This window comes from Nerophis ophidion, linkage group LG01, assembly GCF_033978795.1.
Source record: "Nerophis ophidion isolate RoL-2023_Sa linkage group LG01, RoL_Noph_v1.0, whole genome shotgun sequence".
NCBI classification, from domain to species: domain Eukaryota; kingdom Metazoa; phylum Chordata; class Actinopteri; order Syngnathiformes; family Syngnathidae; genus Nerophis; species Nerophis ophidion.
Genome location: NC_084611.1, coordinates 22204039 through 22229471, shown reverse-complemented (window position 1 = coordinate 22229471; position 25433 = coordinate 22204039). Strand labels below are relative to the sequence as shown.

At 41.9% G+C, this 25433-nt stretch overlaps 1 protein-coding gene across 2 annotated transcripts in view; it reads left to right on the top strand.

The window, feature by feature from the left end:
- Positions 1-10681: 10681 nt before the first annotated feature.
- si:dkeyp-117b11.1 (B-cell linker protein) overlaps positions 10682-25433 on the top strand; it is a 35741-nt gene continuing 20989 nt past the window's right edge. The window contains exons 1-4 of one of the 2 annotated variants that reach the window (XM_061898357.1): positions 10682-10798; positions 23627-23652; positions 23735-23766; positions 23856-23893. In XM_061898357.1, coding sequence (XP_061754341.1) covers positions 10790-10798; positions 23627-23652; positions 23735-23766; positions 23856-23893 — 105 coding nt within the window. In that variant the 5' untranslated portion in view covers positions 10682-10789. The remainder of the gene's footprint in view (positions 10799-23626; positions 23653-23734; positions 23767-23855; positions 23894-25433) is intronic. The other variant, XM_061898363.1, reaches the window with a different exon arrangement.

Genomic DNA, 25433 nt, shown 5'->3' with positions numbered 1-25433 from the left:
CTTTGTCTTTTTTTTTTTACTCATACACTAGCACAAGGGATTTTAAGGCACATGAAGCGGTATTCCTACCGCCTCTTCTGGATGCGTCGTTTTGAAGTTAGTCATATTTACGTGCATACTTCAACAGCGTCCTCTCCCTGTCATCTTTGTTGTTCCATTTGTTTTTAGAGCTTCCATAGTGAGTGATATAAGTGAACTGCATGCTACTTTGTATTATAAATTACAACAGCGGAGGATGAATAACCCACGACAACATGAAAGAGAGAACAAAAAGCAGCTTTTTGACTATGGCGCAGACTACAATGGCGGACGCGTGAAAATTTTCAGGACTTATGCAGATCCCCAATACACATCAGCAGGAACTAAGAGGTAACAAAAGTTGGTTATGTGTAGTATTGCAAAACAAAACGCCAGATAATATGTCTCCTATTAGGTGCCATGTTGGGGTCCAAATGCACTAATACACGTATGTTGAAGCACAGTACGTCTGACTATGGTAACTGTAATACCCCAACAATCTATCGAGCGGTGAGGTGTATGTTTTTCTTCCCTATATCCTTATTTTTTAGTTACTGCACTATGGTTAGGGAAGGTTGTTTGGATTGGGTCATAGAAGTAAACGTTACGAGTATAAATAGTAGACAAGAACACATGTGTTTTTCTTTTTTTTATGCATTCTAAACCATGAATAAACTTTAGCAATGGACAATGGAGCCAATAGTAGTCGCTCTATAGAGAAATGCTGTAAGTATATATGTAGCGTAGTAACAGGCATATTCATAATGACATGTCATATTTTCTCCGTCAAATTGATTACGATCATGTTAAATTGGGTTTTGTTTTAAACTGGAAAACCTAATCATATAACAAATTTCCTTCAACAACTTTCTTTGTCTGTTATTCTTCCCTATCTCCTTATTTTTTATTTTCTGCAACATGATTAGGGTTTTTCTACCGCCTCTTCTGGATGCGCCGTTTTACTTTGTATTAGAAATTACAACAGCGTAGGATGAATAACCCACAACAACATGAAAGAGAGAACAAAAAGCAGCATTTTGACTATAGCGCAGACTACAATGGCGGACGCGTGCAAATTTTCAGGACTTATGCAGATCCCCGATACACATCAACAGGAGCTAAGAGGTAACAAAAGTTGGTTATGTGTAGTATTGCAAAACAAAACGCCAGATAATATGTCCCCTAATAGGTGCCATGTTGGGGTCCAAATGCACTAATACACGTATGTTGAAGCACAGTACGTCTGACTATGGTAGCTGTAATACCCCAACAATCTATCAAGCGGTGCGGCTTCCTCGCTCACCAAAGTCGAACTAAAATGTTTTGACAGATTTTTGAGCGGCATGTGCAATGTTCTATATTAAGGGTCCTTAAACTTTTTGGCCCGGGGGGTGCATTGGGTTAAAAACGTTTGGCCAGGGCCGGGCTATATACAAACGTGTATGTGTGTATATATATATATATATATATATATATATATATATATATATATATATATATATACAAACCCCGTTTCCATATGAGTAGGGCATGTTCACCACTGTGTTACATCACCTTTTCTTTTAACAACACTCAATAAATGTTTGGGAACTGAGGAAACTGATTGTTGAAGCTTTGAAAGTGGGATTCTTTCCCATTTTTGTTTTGTGTAGAACTTCAGTCGTTCAACAGTCCGGGGTCTCCGCTGTTGTATTTTACACTTCCTAATGCGCCACCAAAACTAATCATTTTTTAAAACTTTATTTTTTTATTTTTTGGGACTTATCTGGCCCGCGGGCCGTAGTTTGGGGACCCCTGTTCTATATTCTCAATGAAACATCTTAGTTTTGGTGTTGCTTACTTACTGCTACTTGCTAGCATCATTTAATGAACGGGCATCAACTTGTCGTCCACATGTATTTCTTAGTAATGTATAGAAAAAGCATGGCCAACCCAGTTTCGGGCGATTTCCCCAATGATTGATCCTAAGACACTTATGTGACAACATGGCACCATAACTGCTAACTTTGAGCTAATGCTATTAGTGAATTGTGTGAATTATATTTATATAGCGCTTTTCTCAAGTGACTCAAAGCGCTTTACATAGTGAAACCCAATATCTAAGTTACATTTAAACCAGTGTGGGTGGCACTGGGAGCAGGTGGGTAAAGTGTCTTGCCCAAGGACACAACGGCAGTGACTAGGATGGCACAAGCGGGAATCGAACCTGCAACTCTCAAGTTGCTGGCACGGCCACTCTACCAACCGAGCTATGCTATGTGTTTATGGTGTTTATGGTGCTTCCTTGTTAGTTTATTGATGTGTAAAAATGCCCTGAAATATGGAAAGCTTTTACATCTCTTTCCCCACAACCCGGAAAAAAGCAAAATATGGGAAGTGAAAGTTTTTCGGTCAACAGTGGGGAGCCACCGATTCAGGGGTCTTGTGCCAGGTAACCACACAACTCAGCATCTGCCTTTTGTTTAGGACACAACACACAAAAGCTAATACAAATGATAGCCGAATCATTTAAGAGATGGTTTGACAAAAAAAAAAAGAGTATTTTTGAATCTCTGTAAAACTAAAATGATGCAATTCTGTAAGAGCAGAAGATCATTCCAAGTCGAACAAATTTTGCGGCCCAAATCCCACATCACGGCAAGAAAAAACTCATCCCAATGAGGGTCAACGTGAAACCCTGGTAAGGACTGCAGATGTGAGGACCCCCAGCTAATAATACTAGAGTCCAGTCCATAGTGGGGCAGGCGGGGGATGCTCTTGCATGTAGACAGGTGGAGTTGCAGAAACTAAACACTCGTCAGTAAACACTACAATAATGTATAGAGCTGACAAAATAAACCATGATAATATGTTAAAAATATATTTTGGGCTTCGGCGTGGCGAACTTGGGAGCGTGGCCGTGCCAGCAATTTGAGGATTACTGGTTCAATTCCCACCTTTTATATATATTTATCCATCCATCCATATTCTACCGCTTATTCCCTTTGGCGCTGCGAGGGGCTCTGGTGCCTATATATATATATATATAGATATATATATACATATATATATATATATATATATATATATATATATATATACATATATATACATATATATATCCCACTTAAATGATGACAGAGGTCTGTAATTTTCACCATAAGTACACTTCAACTGTGAGAGACAGAATGTGAAAAACAAATCCAGGATTTCACATTGTAGGAGTTTTAAAGAATTTATTTGTAAATTATAGTGGAAAATTGCTAATGCCATTCAAAGCTCTCACTGATGGAAGGAGGTTTTGGCTCAAAATCTCACGATACATGGCCCCATTCATTCTTTCCTTAACACGGATCAATCGTCCTGTCCCCTTAACAGAAAAACAGCCCCAAAGCATGATGTTTCCACCCCCATGCTTCACAGTTGGTATGGTGTTCTTGGGATGCAACTCAGTATTCTTCTTCCTCCAAACACGACGAGTTGAGTTTATACCAAAAAGTTCTATTTTGGTTTCATCTGACCACATGACATTCTCCCAATCCTCTGCTGTATCATCCATGTATCCATTTTGGTACAAACTCAACTCGTCGTGTTTGGAGGAAGACATATACTGAGTTGCATCCCAAGAACACCAGACCTACTGTGAAGCATGGGGGTGGAAACATCATGCTTTGGGGCTGTTTTTCTGCTAAGGGGACAGGACGATTGATCCGTGTTAAGGAAAGAATGAATGGGGCCATGTATCGTGAGATTTTGAGCTAAAACCTCCTTTCATCAGTGAGAGCTTTGAATGGTTGACCAAATACTTATTTTCCACCATGATCTACAAATACATTCTTTAAAATTCCTACAATGTGAATTCTTGGTTTTTTTTCACATTCTGTGTCTCACAGTTGAAGTGTACCTATGATGAAAATTACAGACCTCGATCATCCTTTTAAGTGGGAGAATTTGCACAATCGGTGGCTCACTAAATACTTTATATATATATATATATGCATATATATGTATATATATATATATATATATATATATATAAGCTATGCTTACCACCACACTTGGTGGTGGTAAGCATATTCATTCATCATTCATTCACCAGTGTGGGCAGCACTGAGGGCAAGGGTGAAGTGTCCTGCCCAACACAACGGCAGCACTTTGAATGTTAAGAGGCAGGGAACCCTCATATTTCTGGCACAGCCGGTCTAACCATTTCCCCTCAATCCACATCATTGGTAGCAATCATGGCACCTCTCGTTTAGAGGGCCATATAAGCACAACTCTGGTATTGCTTATGCATGACTGCCATCTGCTGGACACACATACCATTGCATCGTGCACCGAATAAAATTGCTTGGAGGTCGGTACGCACAACCAAAATGAATACATATTTTAAGCGTACCTGGTTATAAGGCGCACTGTCAATTTTCTAGAAAATGAAAGGAAATGAAAATGCAACTTGTTGTACAAAAAATACAATATGTTTTTAGAAAATATACTGCACGGTGGATCAGGGGTTAGTGCATGTGTCTCACAATACAAAGGTCTTGAGTTGTCTTGGGTTCAATCCCGGGCTCGCGCTCTTTCTGTGTGGAGTTTGCGTGTTCTCCCCGTGACTACGTGGGTTCCCTCCGGGTACTCCGACTTCCTCCCACTTCCAAAGACATGCACCTGGGGCATACTTGCCAACCTTGACACCTCCGATTTCGGGAGGTGGGGGGCAGGGGCGTGGTTAAGAGGAGAGTATATTTACAGCCAATATTTTTATCCATCCATTTATTCCCCTTTTGGGGTCGCGGGGGGTGCTGGCGCCTATCTCAGCTACAATTGGGCGGAAGGCGGTGTGCACCCTGGACAAGTCGCCACCTCATCGCAGGGCCAACACAGATAGACAGACAACATTCACACTCACATTCACACACTAGGGCCGATTTAGTGTTGCCAATCAACCTATCCCCAGGTGCATGTCTTTGGAGGTGGGAGGAAGCCGGAGAGCCCACGCATTCACGGGGAGAACATGCAAACCCCACACAGAAAGATCCCGAGCCTGGGATTGAACCCAGGACTGCAGGACCTTCGTATTGTGAGGCGGACGCACTAACCCCTCTGCCACCGTGAAGCCCATATTTTTATATTGGCTGTAATTAATATATATATATATATATATATATATATATATATATACATATATATATATATATATATATATATATATATATATATATATATATATATATATATATATATATATGTCTTGATTGGATTATCCGGAGAATAGTGCTCGATACCGTGGTAGAGCGCAATATGTAGGTGTGGGAAAAAATCACAAGACTACTTCATCTCTACAGATCTGTTTCATGAGGGGTTCCCTCAATCATCAGGAGATTTTAATGGAAGCATTCACATACAATGGTTTATATAGAGCACGGAGTAGGTGGGTACAGGCAGGCGTAGGGTGTGGTGATTGGCTCATGTGTTACCTGGGAGGTGTTTCCGTCTATGGCGGCATGTTGAAATGATTTCACTGCGCTTGTTGAGGGATGATAGATCTGGATGATATATAATAAACAGTTTCTCTTTTAAGCATAGTTTGCATCTTTTATTACCACTGTTGTAAGGTGTGCTGGATGCAAGAATTTGCCATGTTATTGAATATTCAACATTATTGTCTTTGAGGTTCCAAATGTGTTTGCTGAGTTCGGTAGAATTCTGCAAAGTCTGGTTTCTAAAGGAGGCGTTGTGATTATTCCATCTTGTTTTGAACGCTCCTTCGGTTAATCCTACGTACGTGTCGGATGTGTTAATGTCCTTGCGTATTACCTTTGCTTGGTAAACGACTGATGTCTGTAAACACCTTCCGTTGAGAGGGCAATCAGGTTTCTTGCGACAGTTACATTCATTATTGGTTTCAGAGTCGTTTAGTCTGGGGGTAGGCAGTCCTTTTGCAGTTGCTTTGTTGTGGTTTGAAATGATTTGTTGCATGTTGTTCATACAGCTGTAGCTCAATTTAATGTTGTTCTTGTTGAATATTTTTCTTAGGGTGTTGCCTTTGGGGAAGTGTTTGTCGATCAGAGTGAGGAACTTGCGGCCGATGTTGGTTGAGACGTCTTTGCTGAATGGCGGATTGTACCAGATGATGTTTCGTTTTCTGCTCTTTTTTGGTTGGTTTCCTGGGGTGGGTTCATAGGTGAGGGTGAAGTTGTATCCGCTTTCATCAAGTGCTTTCTGGTACGGGGGGGTTGCTTGGTCGAATTCAGCTTTGCTGGATGACAGCATCGATAGCCTTTTATTAATTCCGGTAGGTATTCTTTTCGTGGTGGTGGGTGGGTGGTTGCTGTCGTGGTGCACGTATTGGAGTGTTGTGTTGGGTTTCGTGAATGGTTGGTAGCTGTTATTTCTCAGGTTGAAAGTGACGTCGAGGAAGTTGACGGTTTGCTTGTTGGCTTCAATCGTGATCCGTAGGCCATTTTCTTTGAAGATTTGGCATATGCGCTTCTTGGTGTTCTCGCTGCTCCTTGGCGAGGCGCGGCACACCGCCAGTCCATCATCACGGTAAATACCAAGGTTCAGGTTGAGGCTAGCAAGCTGGGAGAGGAGGAAACTCCCAACAAGTTCGCACGTTTCTGCTCCGTCAAAACTCCCCATAGTAACGTCAAATGTTGAATTGTTCTTTTTTTGCCATGGTGTGCTGTTGCGGATGAGTATGGAGTTCTTTGCGTGGATGATGATGTTTCTTTCGTTGCCTGTGATTGAGTCGTAGTCCGAGGCAAAGTTTAGTGCTTGGGTCAGTAGGTCTTGCGTGATGGAAGGGTAAAATTCTTCGATGTCGAAGGAGATAAAGTTGTGTTGTTGTTTGTCTTGGATGTTGTTGAACCATTTGATTACTGCTGCTGTATTTCTCCATTGGTTGAGTGGTGTTTTGTCCTTGATTTTTGCGTTGATTCTGTCCAGGATTACTTTGCTGATTTTTCCTATTTCGGATTTAGTTGGGTTTATTAGTCGGCATGTTGGGTTATTTGCGAAGTTGGGTTTGTGGTCCTTCAGTGTGATGAAGGCTTCTTTGTTGGCTGTGGCGTCCACCCTGTCCTCAATGTCCAGTTCGGTTGCGATCCGCTTGTTTTCCAGGTGGATGTTCTGTAAAGTGTTGGGTTGCGCTTTTTTGTATGATTTGGTGATGCTTTTGTCCAGTAAAGAGTTATGTTCTGGTATGTCCATTCTGTAGAAGTTTGTGGTTTTATCGGCGGCTATGATGAGGTTGCTTACTTTCTTGATGCGCTCCGTGTCATTTTTCAGCTTGGTGAGGAATGGGTTGCGGGCTGGCTTAAATTTGACTGATTGTATCATTTTGAGCATGTCGTTCTCAAAGTCCTTTAATTCCTTGACTGTGGGTGGGTTCTTGGTAGATTTGAATCCGTAAGTTTCCTTTTGCGTTCCTTTTGTTTCAGGGTGGAGGAAAAAGTGTGCTTTCCACCGCATCCTTCTTAGGAAGTGTTCCGTCTTTTCTATGAGTCTTTGCTTGTAGTCCTTCTGCGTGGGTATGGGAATGTTCTTCGTGGAGTAGTCGATGCTGAACCTTTCCATTTCGGATCGTCGTACAGTGCTCAACAAATGTCAATTTGGAGCGGAATATGTCTTGATTGGATTATCCGGAGAATAGTGCTCGATACCGTGGTAGAGCGCAATATGTAGGTGTGGGAAAAAATCACAAGACTACTTCATCTCTACAGATCTGTTTCATGAGGGGTTCCCTCAATCATCAGGAGATTTTAATGGAAGCATTCACATACAATGGTTTATATAGAGCACGGAGTAGGTGGGTACAAGCAGGCGTAGGGTGTGGTGATTGGCTCATGTGTTACCTAGGAGGTGTTTCCGTCTATGGCGGCATGTTGAAATGATTTCACTGCGCTTGTTGAGGGATGATAGATCTGGATGATATATAATAAACAGTTTCTCTTTTAAGCATAGATTGCATCTTATATTACCACTGTTGTAAGGTGTGCTGGATGCAAGAATTTCAACAAGCGCAGTGAAATCATTTCAACATGCCGCCATAGACGGAAACCCCTCCTAGGTAACACATGAGCCAATCACCACACCCTACGCCTGCTTGTACCCACCTACTCCGTGCTCTATATAAACCATTCTATGTGAATGCTTCCATTAAAATCTCCTGATGATTGAGGGAACCCCTCATGAAACAAATTTGTAGAGATGAAGTAGTCTTGTGATTTTTTCCCACACCTACATATATATATATATATACATATACACAATTGAAATATACATATGGTGGCAGAGGGGTTAGTGCGTCTGCCTCACAATACGAAGTTCCTGCAGTCCTGGGTTCAAGTCCAGGCTCGGGATCTTTCTGTGTGGAGTTTGCATGTTCTCCCCGTGAATGCGTGGGTTCCCTCCGGGTACTCCGGCTTCCTCCCACTTCCAAACACATGCACCTGGGGATAGGTTGATTGGCCACACTAAATTGGCCCTAGTGTGTGAATGTGAGTGTGAATGTTGTCTGTCTATCTGTGTTGGCCCTGTGATGAGGTGGCGACTTGTCCAGGGTGTACCCTGCCTTCTGCCCGATTGTAGCTGAGATAGGCGCCAGCGCCCCCCGCGACCCCGAAAGGGAATAAGCGGTAGAAAATGGATGGATATATATATACATATATGTATGAAATACTTAACTTTCAGTGAATTTTAGCTTTATATATTTATTTTATTATATACATAAATAAAAGAAATAGTTGAATTTCAGACGGCACCTATCAAATACACAGTAATAAAAACACAGTTGTTCTACTAACTGTACTGTGCTTGCTGGTTACTAAAAAAACAACAACACTTACCTTTCACTATTTGAGTAACGTCACTTCCGAGTTTGTGCTTTGGCCTGACGTCTCGCACTGTCAGCTCTGTTCGTTTTTGTGTTGTTTGCGTCTATTTTCGTCTTAGTCAGCTATTTCACCTGGCCGGATTCCTGCCTTCCTTTCTCGCCTCATGGCTCCTCTCCCCCGTCACCTGCGGGCTGTATGTCGGGCCCCACCTGGATTAGCTGCGCCCTTGGACGTGCTGGCCCCCGCTAGGTTAGGTCTTGTGAACGCAAGACCTTTCACAAACAAAACGTTTATCCTGAAGGGTTTCTTCACCTCCCGCGGGCGGCCGACTTGACTTCCTCTGTGTGACGGAAACACGGCTGAGAGCCGGTGAGTCCACCCCTCTTAATGAACTTCTGCCTCTGGAGTGTTCCTACTTTATTTCTCTGCGGTCGTCCGGTCGAAAAGGAGGAAGATTAGCAGTCGTTTTTAAAAATGACTTGAAATGCCGTCAGATCCGCCTGCAATCCTCCTTTTCAAGCTTCAAACTGTGCATGTTTGAGCTGGAGGGGCCATGGCCTCCAGCTCTAGCTGAATTTCGGAAGATTTTGGGGAGAAAATTTCTTCCGGGAGGTTTTCGGGAGGGGCGCTGAATTTCGGGAGTCTCCCGGAAAATCCGGGAGGGTTGGCAAGTATGACCTGGGGATAGGTTGATTGGCAACACTAAATTGGCCCTAGTGTGTGAATGTGAGCGTGTATGTTGTCTGTCTATCTATGTTGGCCCTGCGATGAGGTGACGACTTGTCCAGGGTGTACTCCGCCTTCTGCCCGAATGCAGCTGAGATAGGCTTCATTATTTTGTTTTCAAATTCATTAGCCTGTGGAAAAAGTTAATGTTAATATTTACCTCAGAAGACTGCAAATAGGAAAGAGGTGTTCAATTATTTATTTAAATTGTATTTAATATATCATTGATGTTTTCTCATTAGTTTTTTAAAAAGTTGATTTTAACTATGAAGTTATATAAGCATTGCTTGTTCCATATTCAGTTTTAAAGTTGATCCGCCTCCGCTTGGGATGGTTTCCTTTTGGCTCTACTATCGACGGGACTCTTGCTACTGTGTTTGATCCACTTTGGACTGGACTCTCATGGTTGTGTTGGATCCACTATGGATTGAACTTTCACAGTATCATGTTAGACCCGCTCGACATCCATTGCTTTCAGTCCCCTTTCGGGGGAGGGGGGGGGGGCACATATGAGGTCCTCTCCAAGGTTTCTCATAGTCATCATTGTCACTGTCACCGACGTCCCACTGGGGTGAGTTTCCCTTGCCCTTATGTGGGCTCTGAAACGAGGATGTCGTTGTGGTTTGTGCAGCCCTTTGAGACATTAGTGATTTAGGGCTATATAAATAAACATTGATTGAATGATTGAAAGCAAATCAGTGTAGCAGACTAAGCAATAATTAACTTTCTCTTGCTCCTTTAAGGCTTGAATGTTTGATTCAATATTGTTATTTTATTTTCAAATGTATGATTAGCCTGTGGAAAAAGTAAATTTTGATATTTACCTCAGAAGGCATTAAATACAAAACGATGCATTCAATTTTTATTAAAATTTTATTTGATATGCCAATGCCATTGATATTTTTTAATTATTATTATTAGTATTTAAAATGTGCATGTCACTATAAAGTAATATAAGCCTTGCTTGTTCAATATTCAATGCAAAACTTGTTTGGGTCCCTATTAAAAGGTTAATTTGTCCAACCTCGGCCCGCGGCTTTGTTCAGATTTACATTTTGGCCCACTCTGTATTTGAGTTTGACACCCCTGCGTTAGAGGAAATGCAAATGAGACCAGCCCATCATGCTTCTGTGTGTTCTTAATCCTTAAACCATTTGCAGCCTGGACACCAAACAAGGACGGCGATCTCCTCATCAACCAAGCAGAGAGACCCACATTGAACCCAAATCATGAAAATGGTAACGTATTATTTTGTTCTGATTAGTGGATTTACCCCATTATAGCCAAAGTGAGCAGTCGCCAATGTTTTATTCAACCGAATGGAATACACACCTGATCCAATATTGCTTAATTCAGTGGTCACAAAACTTCCTTTTCAACTTTGTTTGTTAATTTACATAATTCTTTCAAAATCAATTCAATCAGAATTGTGCTGTCACATGTAACAAAAAGGCTGTAGTGCAATATTTACCCTAACTAATGTTAGTCTAATGTTTTAATAACTACAACATTCAGGGCTAACATTGCTAAATAATGCTTTAATATAATAAACACTGAACACTGCAGTAGTCATTATAAAGCACACTTTGTGTTGTATGCAAAGAGACGCATTTGAATGCAGCAGATTTCACTTCATGGTTGTGAGACTTTATTTCCTTTTCCTCCTGTCATAGTGGGAACATTTGTGTCATTGTGTGCAGTGCCGGCTCATTGGGGCCCCATTTTGGTCTTTAATAGTACAAGGGTTTAATTTAATAAGTGGCTAATCAAATTGAACCCCCTAATGTTTCAAATGTCACCAACTATTGAAAATATAAACAATGCAGCTTTAAATTGACTTGAATGTGTTCTGACCTTTTTTGCTTATGTGGAGTGTGTAGGCCAGGGGTCTCAGACACGCGGCCCGCAGGCCGATTGTGGCCCGCGAGACGTTATTTTGCGTCCCCCACCTTAAAGGGGAACATTATCACAATTTCAGAAGGGTTAAAACCAATAAAAATCAGTTCCCAGTGGCTTAATTTATTTTTAGAAAAAATTTTTTAAAATTTTACCTGTCCCGGAATATCCGTAAAAAAAGCTTTAAAGTGCTTGATTTTCGCTATTTGCTTAAGCCACTGTCCATTTTCCTGTGACGTCACATAGCAATTCCAATACAAACAATGGCGACTAGCACAGCAAGATATAGCGACATTAGCTCAGATTCACACTCGGATTTCAGCGGCTTAAGCGATTCAACAGATTACGCATGTATTAAAACGGATGGTTGGAGTAAGCGGAAACGAAATTGAAGAAGAAACTGAAGCTATTGAGCGAATAGCTATTGACGCTATTCGGCCATCTTTGCGTTAGCATCGCCGGTAAAATGTGCAGACCAACCGATCAGGACTTTCGCATTGACACTGGATCAACTTTAAACCGTCGATTGGTAAGTGTTTGTTTCGCATTAAATGTGAGTGGAAGGAAACGCTGGATGTAAATATAGTTTCAAATGTACATACAGGTAGCCTAAATAGCATGTTAGCATTGATTAGCTGGCAGTCATGCCGCGACCAAATATGTCTGATTAGCACATAAGTCAATAACATCAACAACACTCACCTTTGTGATTTCGTTGACTTTATCGTTGGGAATGCATCTGCTTTGAGTGTCGCAGGATATCCAGACATTCTTGTTATCTCTGTGCCATCTCTGTCGAAGCATCGCCGGTAAAAACCAAACGGGGGACTTTTGCATCTCTTGACACTGGAGCAACTTAAATCCGTCGATTGCTAAGTGTTTGTTTGGCATTAAATGTGGATGGAGGCAAAGGCTAGATGTAAATATAGCTACAAATGAGACCTAATGCTGCAATATGTACACACAGCTAGCCTAAATAGCATGTTAGCATCGATTAGCATGCCGTGCTAATCGATGCGCATTCTACGTAAATCAACTTGAATCCGTCCCTGATCGTGTTGTTACACCGTCCGACAACACACCGACGAGGCATGATGTCTCCAAGATATCGGAAAACAGTCGAAAAAACGGAAAATAACAGAGCTGATTTGACTCGATGCATGTGATGTGGTAGGGAAAAATGGCGTTGAGTACCGATGTGACGTCACGTTCTAACGTCGTCGCTCAGAGAGGGATAAACAGAAAGGCGTTTAATTCGCCAAAATTCACCCATTTAGAGTTCGGAAATCGGTTAAAAAAATATGTGGTCTTTTTTCTGCAACATCAAAGTATATATTGACGCTTACATGGGTCTGGTGATAATGTTCCCCTTTAAAGGCCTACTGAGATGAGATTTTCTTATTTAAACGGGGATAACAGGTCAATTCTATGTGTCATACTTGATCATTTCGCGATATTGCCATATTTTTGCTGAAAGGATTTAATAGAGAACATCGACGATAAAGTTCACAACTTTTGGTCGCTAATAGAAAAGCCTTGCCTGTACCGGAAATATCAAACGATGATGTCACATGTTGATGGCTCCTCTCATCCTCACATTGTTTTTAATGGGAGCCTCCAACAAAAAGAGCTATTCAGACCAAAAAATGACAATTTCCCCATTAATTTGAGCGAGGATGAAAGATTCGTGTTTGAAAATATTGGTAGCGAAGGGCTAGAAAAAAAAACTAAGAAAAATAAATCAAGTAAAAAAAAAAAAAAAAAAGGCGATTGCATTGGGACAGACTCAGATGTTTTTAGACACATTTACTAGGATAATTCTGGAAAAACCCTTATCTTTTTATTGTGTTGCTAGTGTTTTAGCGAGTTTAATAGTAACTGACAGTCTGAGGGGGTGTGTCCACGGGTGTCTTGACGCCAGTCTCTGAGGGAAGTCGACGGCAGCTGTATGGACGGCACAAGCTCAGCTGATCTCCGGTAAGTGGTGACTTTTTACCACAATTTTCTCACTGAAACCTGCTGGTTGACATTTGGTCGGGATCCATGTTGGCTTGACCGCTCTGATCCATAGTAAAGTTTCACCTCTGGGAATTTTAAACAAGGAATCACTGTGTGTTTGTGTGGCTAAAGGCTAAAGCTTCCCAACTACATCTTTCTACTTTGACTTGTCCATTATTAACTGAACTAATTGCAAAAGATTCAGCAACACAGATATCCAGAATACTGTTTAATTATGCGGTTAAAGCAGACGACTTTTAGCTGTGTGTGTGCGCAGCGCTAATATTTCCTTACAGTCCGTGACGTCACGCGTACACGTCATCATTGCGCGACGTTTTCAACAAGAAACTCCGCGGGAAATTTAAAATTGCAATTTAGTAAACTAAAAAGGCCGTATTGGCATGTGTTGCAATGTTAATATTTCATCATTGATATATAAACTATCAGACTGCGTGGTCGGTAGTAGTGGGTTTCAGTAGGCCTTTAATGTTAGTTCGGCCTGCAAGTTTTATATGAATGGAGCTTGACAGCGTCGTGTTATTTGGGTCCAAAATGGCTTTTTCAGCGTTCTGGGTTGCCTACCCCTGCGTTAGGGGAAAAGCGGCAAAGCGACATAGACGTTGCCATGGAAACGAGGGTTTTCTTACGTGCCTGGCTGCAGTCACACCGCGACACCTGTCCGTCAGGAATAACAGTCCCCAACAACCTGTGTCAGGCTCGCCACTGACAGTTTGTTTGTGTTTTAGTTTCTCCTCTGTGTGTTTAGTATTTCCTGTCCTAAGTTCCTGTCAGCAGTCTTATTTTGGTTCAGCTTACTGTTTGTCTCCCTAAGTGCTTTGTTTCCCCTCAGCTGTGGCTGATTGGCACCTGGCCACACCTGATGTCAATCAGCCAGTTCCTATTTTACCTCCTTTGTTTCTCCAGTCAGTGCTGGGTTATTGTCGCTCTTGTGTCGTTGCTACCTGTCGTGATTCGTCGATGTCATCATTACAGCTACTACCTGTCATTCTAGTTTTTGTCCTTGTAGTCGGTAAGCTGTTCCTGTTAGCTATTTATAGTTTGTTTTCGCCTAGCTTTTTGGTTTCGTGTTTTCTTGTTAGCCATTAGCTGTTTCCAGTTTTTCTCTTTCCTGCTAGATACCTGTTAGCTTCCATGCTAGGCCTTTTGGTTGTTATCCGCCCACGTGCGCGCTTTTGTTGTTTTCGTTCTAGTTGTTTATATTAAAACCATGTTTTCTCACTCCGTGCCTGTCTCCTTCTCTGCATCTTGGGGTTCGTCAACAACAAACTTTGACAACCCGAACCGATTCAAACCGTTATTTGTTTTTTTTTTATTGTTTAAGTTGCATTGCCTCACACGATGAACACTGCATATTTTCTATATGACGCTGGGTAACACTCCGGCAGCCATCACTTTTTTGCGCTCGCTATCCCGGTACTATTTTCCACCGACCGCCATGTTGCTGTAGGGAAGAAAAGCGGAATGACACACATTGCGGAAATAAAATTATTGTCAGGGTTATTTGGTGTTGAACCCCAAGATGCAGAGATGGAGGCAGGCTTGGAATGTGAAAAGATGAATTAAATACTAAGACGAAAAACAAAACCAAAAGGGTACAAACACAAAGCGCGCACGAGGCGGATAATCAAACAAAAGGAGCTAGCCTGGGAGCTAGAAAATAACGAACAGGAGCTTAGCGTGGAGGCTAGCGGGTAGCGAACAGGCAAACAGAAGTCGTACTTGTATAATGAAAAATAAAACGGAAGCAGGGAACGAAAAACAGTAAGCTACAAACATCAACTGAATATAGCTTATCGCTACGCTGCAAAGACAAGGTACGACACGACAGGAGCGATAACACATCACAAGAGCGACTAGACGTGACATCGACAAGACAATACAATACAATGATCCAGCAACTGACACAAGACAAAGCAGGTACAAATACGAGCGGGCTGATTGGCAACAGGTGTGACCAAGTGCCAATCAGCCGCAGCTGAGGAGGAACACAGCAATCAGGGAACAAGACAGGAAGCTGACAAAATAAGAGCACTAGACAGGAACTAAAGACAGGAGATACTAAACACAGAGGAAACAGACAAATGCAGAGGAAAATTAAAACATAGACAAACTGTCAGGGGAAAGCCTGAAAATTATTCTCCGTGCGTCGGCTAAATACTAATATATTCCACAACCCCAAACATGTCTTTTTCAAAGCCTGCAGTGAAGATAAATGTTATTGATGAGCAAAGACAATTCCAGGAAAAGTGGGAGATGCAACATTTCTTTGTTGAACACAGGAGCACCCCGACTTGTCTTATTTGCACAGAGAACGTTGCAGTGCACAAGGAATACAGTTTGAAACGTCATTAGACATCTAGACATGCTGAGGAATATGCAAAAAAAAATTTAAGAAATCTTTTCTTGCGGCCCAGCCTCACCCACACTCTGCATCCAGTGGCCCCCAGGTAAATTGAGTTTGAGACCCCTGGTGTAAGCCCTGGTTGTGTTTCCATTAAAAACATGACCGAGAACAAACACATTTAGAAAAAGAGAGTTTTTAGGAAAAAAACAACAACTTTCTTTCTGGTCTTTAGTTATGTCATCATTTATAGCAGACACAAAGAGCAGAATTATTACTGGAACCTTTACAAAAAAATAGGAATTCTAATTGTATCTACACCTGTTTGCACTATTTTTTTATCAGTAGTGTGCGTGATGTGTGTTCAAAAAGAATGTGTACACACAAGAGATTTGTCACCTTGTCCAGCCTTCTATAATCATTTACTCAGCCTCAGGAGTGGTGTGGGAAAACTGATACTCAACTTTTATTACACTTCCTGATTTTTCCATTTTGCCACTCTGTCTGCTAAATACTAACGTTATGATGCAATCTAATAAAAAATATATTTAGACTAGGATGCATGACATTTGAAGGCCTGCTGAAACCCACTACTACCCAACACGCAGTCTGATAGTTTATATATCAATGATGAAATATTAACATTGCAACACATGCAAATACAGCAGGTTTAGTTTACTAAATTACAATTTTAAATTTCCCTTGGAGTTTCTTGTTGAAAACGTCGCGGAATGATGATGCGTGTGCGTGACGTCTCGAGTTGGAGGGGACATATTAACGCAGCACCACTAGTGGCTAAAAGTCGTCTCTTTTCATCACGCAATTAAACAGTATTCTGGACATCTGTGTTGCTGAATCTTTTGCAATTTGTTCAATTAATAATGGAGAAGTCAACGTAGAAAGATGGAGGTGGGAAGCTTTAGTGTTTAGCCACACAAACACACGGTGATTCCTTGTTTGAAATTCCCGGAGGTGAAGCTTTACTATGGATCAGAGCGGTCAAGCGAACACGGATCCCGACCACTTGTCAACCGGCAGGTTTCGGTGAGAAAATTGTGGTAAAAAGTTGCCTCCTACCGGAGACACATGGGTTGTACTTGTATAGCGCTTTTCTACCTTCAAGGTACTCAAAGCGCTTTGACACTACTTCCACATTTACCCATTCACACACACATTCACACACTGATGGAGGGAGCTGCCATGCAAGGCGCTAACCAGCACCCATCAGGAGCAAGGGTGAAGTGTCTTGCTCAGGACACAACGGACGTGACAAGGTTCGTACTAGGTGGGGATTGAACCAGGGACCCTCGTGTTGCACACGGCTACTTTTCCACTGCGCCACGCCGTCCCTAGATCAGAGATCAGCGGAACTTCTGTCGTGCTGCTGCTGCCGTGACTAATTCCCTCAGAGACTGGCGTCAACACACCCGTTGACACACCCCTCCGACTATCAGGTACTATTAAACTCACTAAAACACTAGCAACACAATAGAAAGATAAGGGATTTTCCAAAATTATCCTAGTAAATGTGTCTAAAAACATCTGAATCGCTCACAATGCAATTGCCTTTTTTTTTTAACATTATTTTATTTTTATTTTTTTCTAGTCCTTCGCTATCAATATCCTCAGCCACGAATCTTTCATCCTCGCTCAAATTAATGGGGAAATTGTCGTTTTCTCGGTCTGAATAGCTCTTTTTGTTGGAGGCTCCCATTATAAACAATGTGAGGGCGTGAGGAGCCCTCACACTTGTGATGTCATCGTCTGCGACTTCCGGTAAAGGCAGGGCTTTTTTATCAGCACCAAATGTTGCGAACTTTATCGTGGATGTTCTCTATTAAATCCTTTCAGCAAAAATATGGCAATATCACAAAATGATCAAGTATGACACATAGAATGGACCTGCTATCCCCGTTTAAATAAGAAAATCTAATTTCAGTAGGCCTTTAATACCCGATCCCTCATATGTAGCCCAGTGAGTACCAAAAAAAGAGTATGTATTGTAGACTAGTATGTCGAGATCTCAAACTTTTTTCACCAAGTACCACCTCAGGAAAAACGTGTCTCACCAAATACCATCATTAAAGGCCAACATTAAAATACAGGTGCATAGTAGGCCTACGTATTCATTAAAACAAAAGGCAGAGATTTTATGTAATACTTATTTTTAATATTTTTGTCCACTTTAACATCACATGTGACACAATGCACGAACATCACCATGATAGTCCATATACAGTACATATTTGCACCCATTAAATGGAGCCTGCTTACCACTACTGGTACCCGTACTACAGTTTGAGAATCACTGGTCTAAGATATATAAATGAATAATTAAAATGAGAAGGGTGTTCATCATATTGTTGAATTCTAATTAAAAAATTAAATAAAATGTGCTGGACATAAGCAGACAAAACGGTTATATTAAATATCCATTCATCAATCTTCTACTGCTTACCCGAGGTCTGGTCGCGGGGGCAGCAGCCCAAGCAAAGAAACCCAGACTTCCCTCTCCCCGGCCACTTCGTCCAGCTCCTACCGGATGATCCTGAGACGTTCTTAGGCCCGCTAGGAGACATAGTCCCCCCCAATGTGTTGTGGGTCTTCCCCATAGCCTCCGACCGGTGGGACCTGCCCTAAACACCTCCCCAGGAAAGCGATGGAGGGGATCCTAATTAAAGGCCAGAACCACCTCATCTGGCTCCTCTCGATGTGGAAGAGCAGCGGCTTTACTCTGAGCTTCTCTCGAATGACAGAAGTTCTCACCCTATTTTTAGGGGAGAGCCCCGCCACTCGATGGAGGAAACTCAATTCGGCCGCTTGTACACGTGATCTTGTCCTTTCGATCGTAACCCAAAGCTCATGACCATAAGTGAGGCAAGGAACATTGATCGACCAGTAAATCGAGAACTTTTCCTCCCGGCTCAGCTCTTTTTTTATGACACCACACTGATCCACCTGTTGATCTCACAATCCACTCTTGCCTCACTCATGAACAAAACTCTGAGGTCCTTTAACTTTTCCACTTGGGGCAAGATATCCTCCTCAACCCGGATATATCCCCCATCCTTTTCCGGGCGAGAACCATGGACTTGGACTTGTAGGTGCTGATTCTCATTCCAGCTTTACACTCGGCTGAAAACCGATCCGGTGAGAGTTGAATATCCTGGTCAAATGAAGCCAGCAGGACCACATCATCTGCATAGATCAGACACCAAATCCTGCAGCCACAAGACCCCAACTGCGCCTAAAAATTCTGTCCATGAAAATTAAGAACAGACCCGGTGACAAAGAGCAGCCCTGACCGAATCCAACCCTCACTGCGGTTCAAGCTCTGACACCGATCATACGGGGAACGGACCGCCACAATCAGACAGTCCGATAGCCCATACTCTCTGAGCACTCCCCACAGGACTTCCCGAGGGACACGGTCGCATGCCTTCTCCAAGTCCACAAAGCACATGTAGACTGGTTGGGCAAACTCCCATGCACCCTCAAGAACCCTGCCGAGAGTATAGAGCTGCTCCACAGTTCCACGACCAGGACAAAAACCATACTGTTCCTCCTTAATCCGAGATTCGACTATCTGGCGTAGCCTCCTCTCCAGTACACCTGAATAGACCTTACCATGGAGGATGAGGAGTGTGATCCCACGATAGTTGTAACACCCTCTGGTTCCCCTTCTTCTGCCAATCCAGAGGTACCGCCCTCGATGTTGCAGAGTCTTAAGGAACTCTGGGCGAATATCACTCTGCAACAGAGGAGCTTTTATAATACTTCGGCCACTCACTCACAGGAAGACATGTAGGTGGGATTGAGGAAGTCTTCGAAGTATTCCCTCCACCGATCCACAACATTCCGAGTCGAGGTCAGCCGCACATCATCCCCACCATTCATGGCGTTGACAATGCACTGCTTCCTCCTCCCCAGGCGGCGGATGGTGGTTCAGAATGGCTTTGAAGCAGTCCGGGAGTCATTTTCCATGGCTTCCCCCGAAGTTCTCCCATGTCCAAGGTTTTAGCCTCCGCAACCGCTAAAGCCAAATACCACTTGGCCTGTCCGTACCTGTCCGCTGCCTCTGGAGTCCTATGAGCCAAAAGGACCCGGTAGGACTCATTCTTCAGTTTGACGGCATCCCTCATCGTTGGTGTCAGCGGGTTCTGAGATTACCGCCACGACAGGGACCGACCACCTTACAGCCATAACTCCCATTAGTCGCCTCAACAATAGAGGCACGGAACATCTTCCACTTGGACTCAATGTCAAGCGCCTCCCTCGTGACATGTTCAAACTTCTTCCGGAGGTGGGAATTGAAACTCTCTCTGACGCAATACTCTACCAGGTGTTACCAGCAGACCCTCACAATGCGTTTGGGCCTGCCAGGTCTAACCGGCATCCTCCCCCACCATCGGAGCCAACTCACCACCGATCGGTAACAACCTCCGCCCCTCTCTTCACCCGAGTGTCCACAAAGTCGATCATCAAACTCGGGCCTACAGTGTCCTGGTACCAAGTGCACATTTAGACACCTTTATGTTTGAACATGGTGTTCGTCTGTGACGAGCCTATTGGAGGGGGGACCAACTTTGCCTTTTTGGGCTGTGCTCGGCCGAGACCCGTGGGGACAAGCCCGGCCATCAGGCGCTCGCCATCGAGCCCCACCTGTGTTTTTTCGTAAAGGTCTTTGAGCTGCTCTTTGTCTGGACCCTCAACTAGGACCTGTTTGTCTCGGAAGACACAGCCAGGGGGCATAGACAACATAGCTCCCAGGACAGGGGTCACCAACCTTTTTGAAACCAAGAGCTACTTCTTGGGTACTGATTAATGCGAAGGGCTACCAGTTTGATACACACTTAAATAAATTGCCAGAAATAGCCAATTTGCTCAATTTACCTTTAATAAATAAATGTATATATATATAAACGTCATACATTTTTCTTCCTTTTACGGGATGTTTTTTGTAGAGAATAAATGATGAAAATAACACTTAATTGAACGGTTTAAAAGAGGAGAAAACTGGAAAAAATGAAAATTAAATTTTGAAACATAGTTTCTCTTCAATTTCGACTCTTTAAAACTCAAAATTCAAAAAGCAGTTCGGGAAAAACTAACTATTTTGAATCTTTTTGAAAAAATTAAAAAAAGAATTTATGGAACATCATTAGTAATTTTTCCTGATTAAGATTAATTTTAGAATTTTGATGACATGTTTAAAATAGGTTAAAATCCAATCTGCACTTTGTTAGAATATATAACAAATTGGACCAAGCTATATTTCTAACAAAGACACATCATTATTTCTTCTAGATTTTCCAGAAAAAATATTTTAAAAGAAAGTCAAAAGACTTTGAAATAAGATTTAAATGTGATTCTAAAGATTTTCTAGATTTGCCCGAATAATTTTTTTGAATTTTAATCAGTTTGAAGAAATATTTCACAAATATTCTTTGTCGAAAAAAAAGACGCTAAAATGAAGAATTAAATTAAAATGTATTTATTATTCTTTACAATAAAAAAAATAAATTTACTTGAACATTGATTTAAATTGTCAGGAAAGAAGAGGAAGGAATTTAAAAGGTAAAAAGGTATGTGTTTAAAAATCCTAAAATCATTTTTAAGGTTGTATTTTTTCTCTAAAATTGTCTTTCTGAAAGTTTTAAGAAGCAAAGTAAAAAAATAAAGGAATGTATTTAAACAAGTGAAGACCGAGTCTTTAGAATATTTTCTTGGATTTTCAAATTCTATTTGAGTTTTGTCTCTCTTAGAATTAAAAATGTGGAGCAAAGCGTGACCAGCTTGCTAGTAAATAAATACAATTTACAAAATAGAGGCAGCTTACTGTTAAGTGCTGCTATTTGAGCTTTTTTTAGAACAGGCCAGCGGGCTACTGACCTGGTCCTTACGGGCTACCTGGTGCCCGCGGGCACCGCGTTGGTGACCCCTGTCCTAGGATCATTGGGACACTCAAACTCTTCCAGTACGTAAACAGACAAAATGTTAAACAGTTATATTTAAAAAATAAAATCATTGACTTAAGTCACACAAGTATAGCCTGTAATTAAAAATGGATTTGACATAAGCATTAATATTACCTCTCTGATGATTGACTACAAATTATCAAATAGTTTGGCTGCCTGGCAGAGTGAGATTTGTGATATTAATTTTGAATAAACAGCTGTATAAATGCTATTCCAATTGTGTGGTTGATTGAAAAAAACCCAAATGCTCAAAAAATATTCATATTGTCACTTCCATCTGTGCTGGCCCTGTGATGTGATGTGAAGTGAAGTGAATTATATTTATGTAGCGCTTTTCTCTAGTGACTCAAAGCGCTTTACATAGTGAAACCCAATATCTATGTTACATTTAAACCAGTGGGGGGGGGGCACTGGGAGCAGGTGGGTAAAGTGTCTTGCTCAAGGACACAACGGCAGTGACTAGGATGGCGGAAGCGGGAATCAAACCTGCAACCCTCAAGTTGCTGGCACGGCCACTCTACCAACTGAGCTATACCATGGTGGTGGCAACTTGTCCAGGGTGTACTCCGCCTTCCGCCCAAATGCAGCTGAGATAGGCTCCAGCACCCCCCGCGACCCCAAAAGGGACAAGCGGTAGAAAATGGATGGATGGATGTTTGCAAATATATTTTCGGATGTATACCCATTAATGCACAACTTTTATGCAGCATCGATTCATTGTGCTTAAATAAAGCGTCTGATAATGTTTGACTGCGAGTAAATCAATCATCAATCAATCAATGTTTACTTATATAGCCCTAAATCACTAATGTCTCAAAGGGCTGCACAAACCACTACGACATCCTCGGTAGGCCCACATAAGGGCAAGGAAAACTCACACCCAGTGGGACATCGGTGACAATAATGACCCGGTGGGACGTCGGTGACAATGATGACTATGAGAACCTTGGAGAGGAGGAAATTAATGGATGTCGAGCGGGTCTAACATGATACTGTGAAAGTTCAATCCATAATGGATCCAACACAGTCGCGAGAGTCCAGTCCAAAGCGGATCCAACACAGCAGCGAGAGTCCCGTTCACAGCGGAGCCAGCAGGAAACCATCCCAAGCGGAGGCGGATCAGCAGCGCAGAGATGTCCCCAGCCGATACACAGGCGAGCAGTACATGGCCACCGGATCGGACCGGACCCCCTCCACAAAGGAGAGTGGGACATAAAAGAAAAAGAAAAGAAACGGCAGATCAACTGGCCTAAAAAGGGAGTCTATTTAAAGGCTAGAGTATACAAATGAGTTTTAAGGTGAGACTTAAATGCTTCTACTGAGGTGGCATCTCGAACTTTTACCGGGAGGGCATTCCAGAGTACTGGAGCCCGAAATGAAAACGCTCTATAGCCCGCAGACTTTTTTTGGGCTTTGGGAATCACTAATAAGCCGGAGTCCTTTGAACGCAGATTTCTTGCCGGGACATATGGTACAATACAATCGGCAAGATAGGATGGAGCTAGACTGTGTAGTATTTTATACGTAAGTAGTAAAACCTTAAAGTCACATCTTAAGTGCACAGGAAGCCAGTGCAGGTGAGCCAGTACAGGCATAATGTGATCAAACTTTCTTGTTCTTGTCAAAAGTCTAGCAGCCGCATTTTGTACCAACTGTAATCTTTTAATGCTAGACATGGGGAGACCCGAAAATAATACGTTACAGTAATCGAGGCGAGACGTAACAAACGCATGGATAATGATCAGGCATGCGTTCAAGAGCATGCAAACAAACTGATTATCTATTCTTACAGAACATACTGAAATCTCTTTGTACTTTTCTTTATCAAACAGAGCTTCTTTGGCAAACTAAAGAACATGTAAGTTGAAAGCCTTGAAACAAAACACAATGTAGTGTTCATGTATTTGTAGCTCTGAGCTCCTGTTTCTCCTTTCCCACAGCGGCCCTCCTCCGGCACCACCTCGAAGGACAGGTGAGGTCACTACCTCTCATCTAAAAAAATGGACCGCTTTGTTTATTTACAGCACAACTAACCTGTGTGCATCTTTGTGTCTTTACCAGGCCAAAGCGATGCATTTGGGAGGAGACAACAGACGTTTGTAAATAACAAAATGATAATGATGGTTGTGATTGAGTTGATGCTTGCTCCCCAACGGTAGCAGGTTTGGTTCACTTGTCGCGAGGTCAAGAAAGAGTTTGTACAAACCACATCGAGTAATAACTCAAATCAAAGCCACTGATGAGAGCTTTATTAATTTGTAATTATATCTTCAATATATCCTCATATAATGATACGATTGAAAAAAACAGTTTCTAGTATATTATAGAGATATATTATATATATATATATATATATATATATGTTGACACTTCAATATTTGACAGCTCCACGCCTTAAGGAAATTGGGAAAACGGTTATTTTACAGACTTTACACACAAATATAAATATCATATTATTCGGAATATCAGTCACAGTTTTTCCTCATAGTTTGGCTGGGGGTGCGACTTACAGTGGGGCAAAAAAGTATTTAGTCAGCCACCGATTGTGCAAGTTCTCCCACTTAAAATGATGACAGAGGTCTGTAATTTTCATCATAGGTACACTTCAACTGTGAGAGACAGAATGGGAAAAAAAATCCAGGAATTCACATTGTGGGAATTTTAAAGAATTTATTTGTAAATTATGGTGGAAAATAAGTATTTGGTCAACCATTCAAAGCTCTCACTGATGGAAGGAGGTTTTGGTTCAAAATCTCACAATACATGGCCCCATTCATTCTTTCCTTAACACGGATCAATCGTCCTGTCCCCTTGGCAGAAAAACAGCCTCAAAGCATAATGTTTCCACCCCCATGCTTCACAGTAGGTGTGGTGTTCTTGGCATGCAACTCAGTATTTTTCTTCCTCCAAACACGACGAGTTGAGTTTATACCAAAAAGTTATATTTTGGTTTCATCTGACCACATGACATTCTCCCAATCCTCTGCTGTATTATCCATGTATCCATGTTGGTATAAACTCAACTCGTCGTGTTTTAGGAAGAAGAATACTGAGTTGCATCCCAAGAACACCATACCTACTGTGAAGCATGGGATTGGAAATATGCTTTGGGGCTGTTTTTCTGCTAAGGGGACATCCGTGTTAAGGAAAGAATGAATGGGGCCATGTATCGTGAGAATTTGATCCAAAACCTTCCATCAGTGAGAGCTTTGAATGGTTGACCAAATACTTATTTTCCACCATAATTTACAAATAAATTCTTTAAAATTCTTTAATGTGAATTCCTGGATTTTTGTTTTCAAATTCTGTCTCTCACAGTTGAAGTGTATCTATGATGAAAATTACAGACCTCTGTCATCATTTTAAGTGGGAGAACTTGCACAATCGGTGGCTGACTAAATACTTTTTTGCCCCACTATATGACTGTTCTCTTTTGTGAACATTTTGAAGGTATGTAACGTTATTGTTTTCACATTTGCAATTGTTGTATATTTGTTGGTCGTGCGATGGGTGATGATGAACCAAAAAGACGCCAACGAGGAATCGTCAAACAAAAATCTTTATTTGTTTCAGCGAGCCTCAGACTGGAACTGCAGCTCCAGGAGAAAGAGTTTGGGCCGGATCACTCTTCTGATGTCC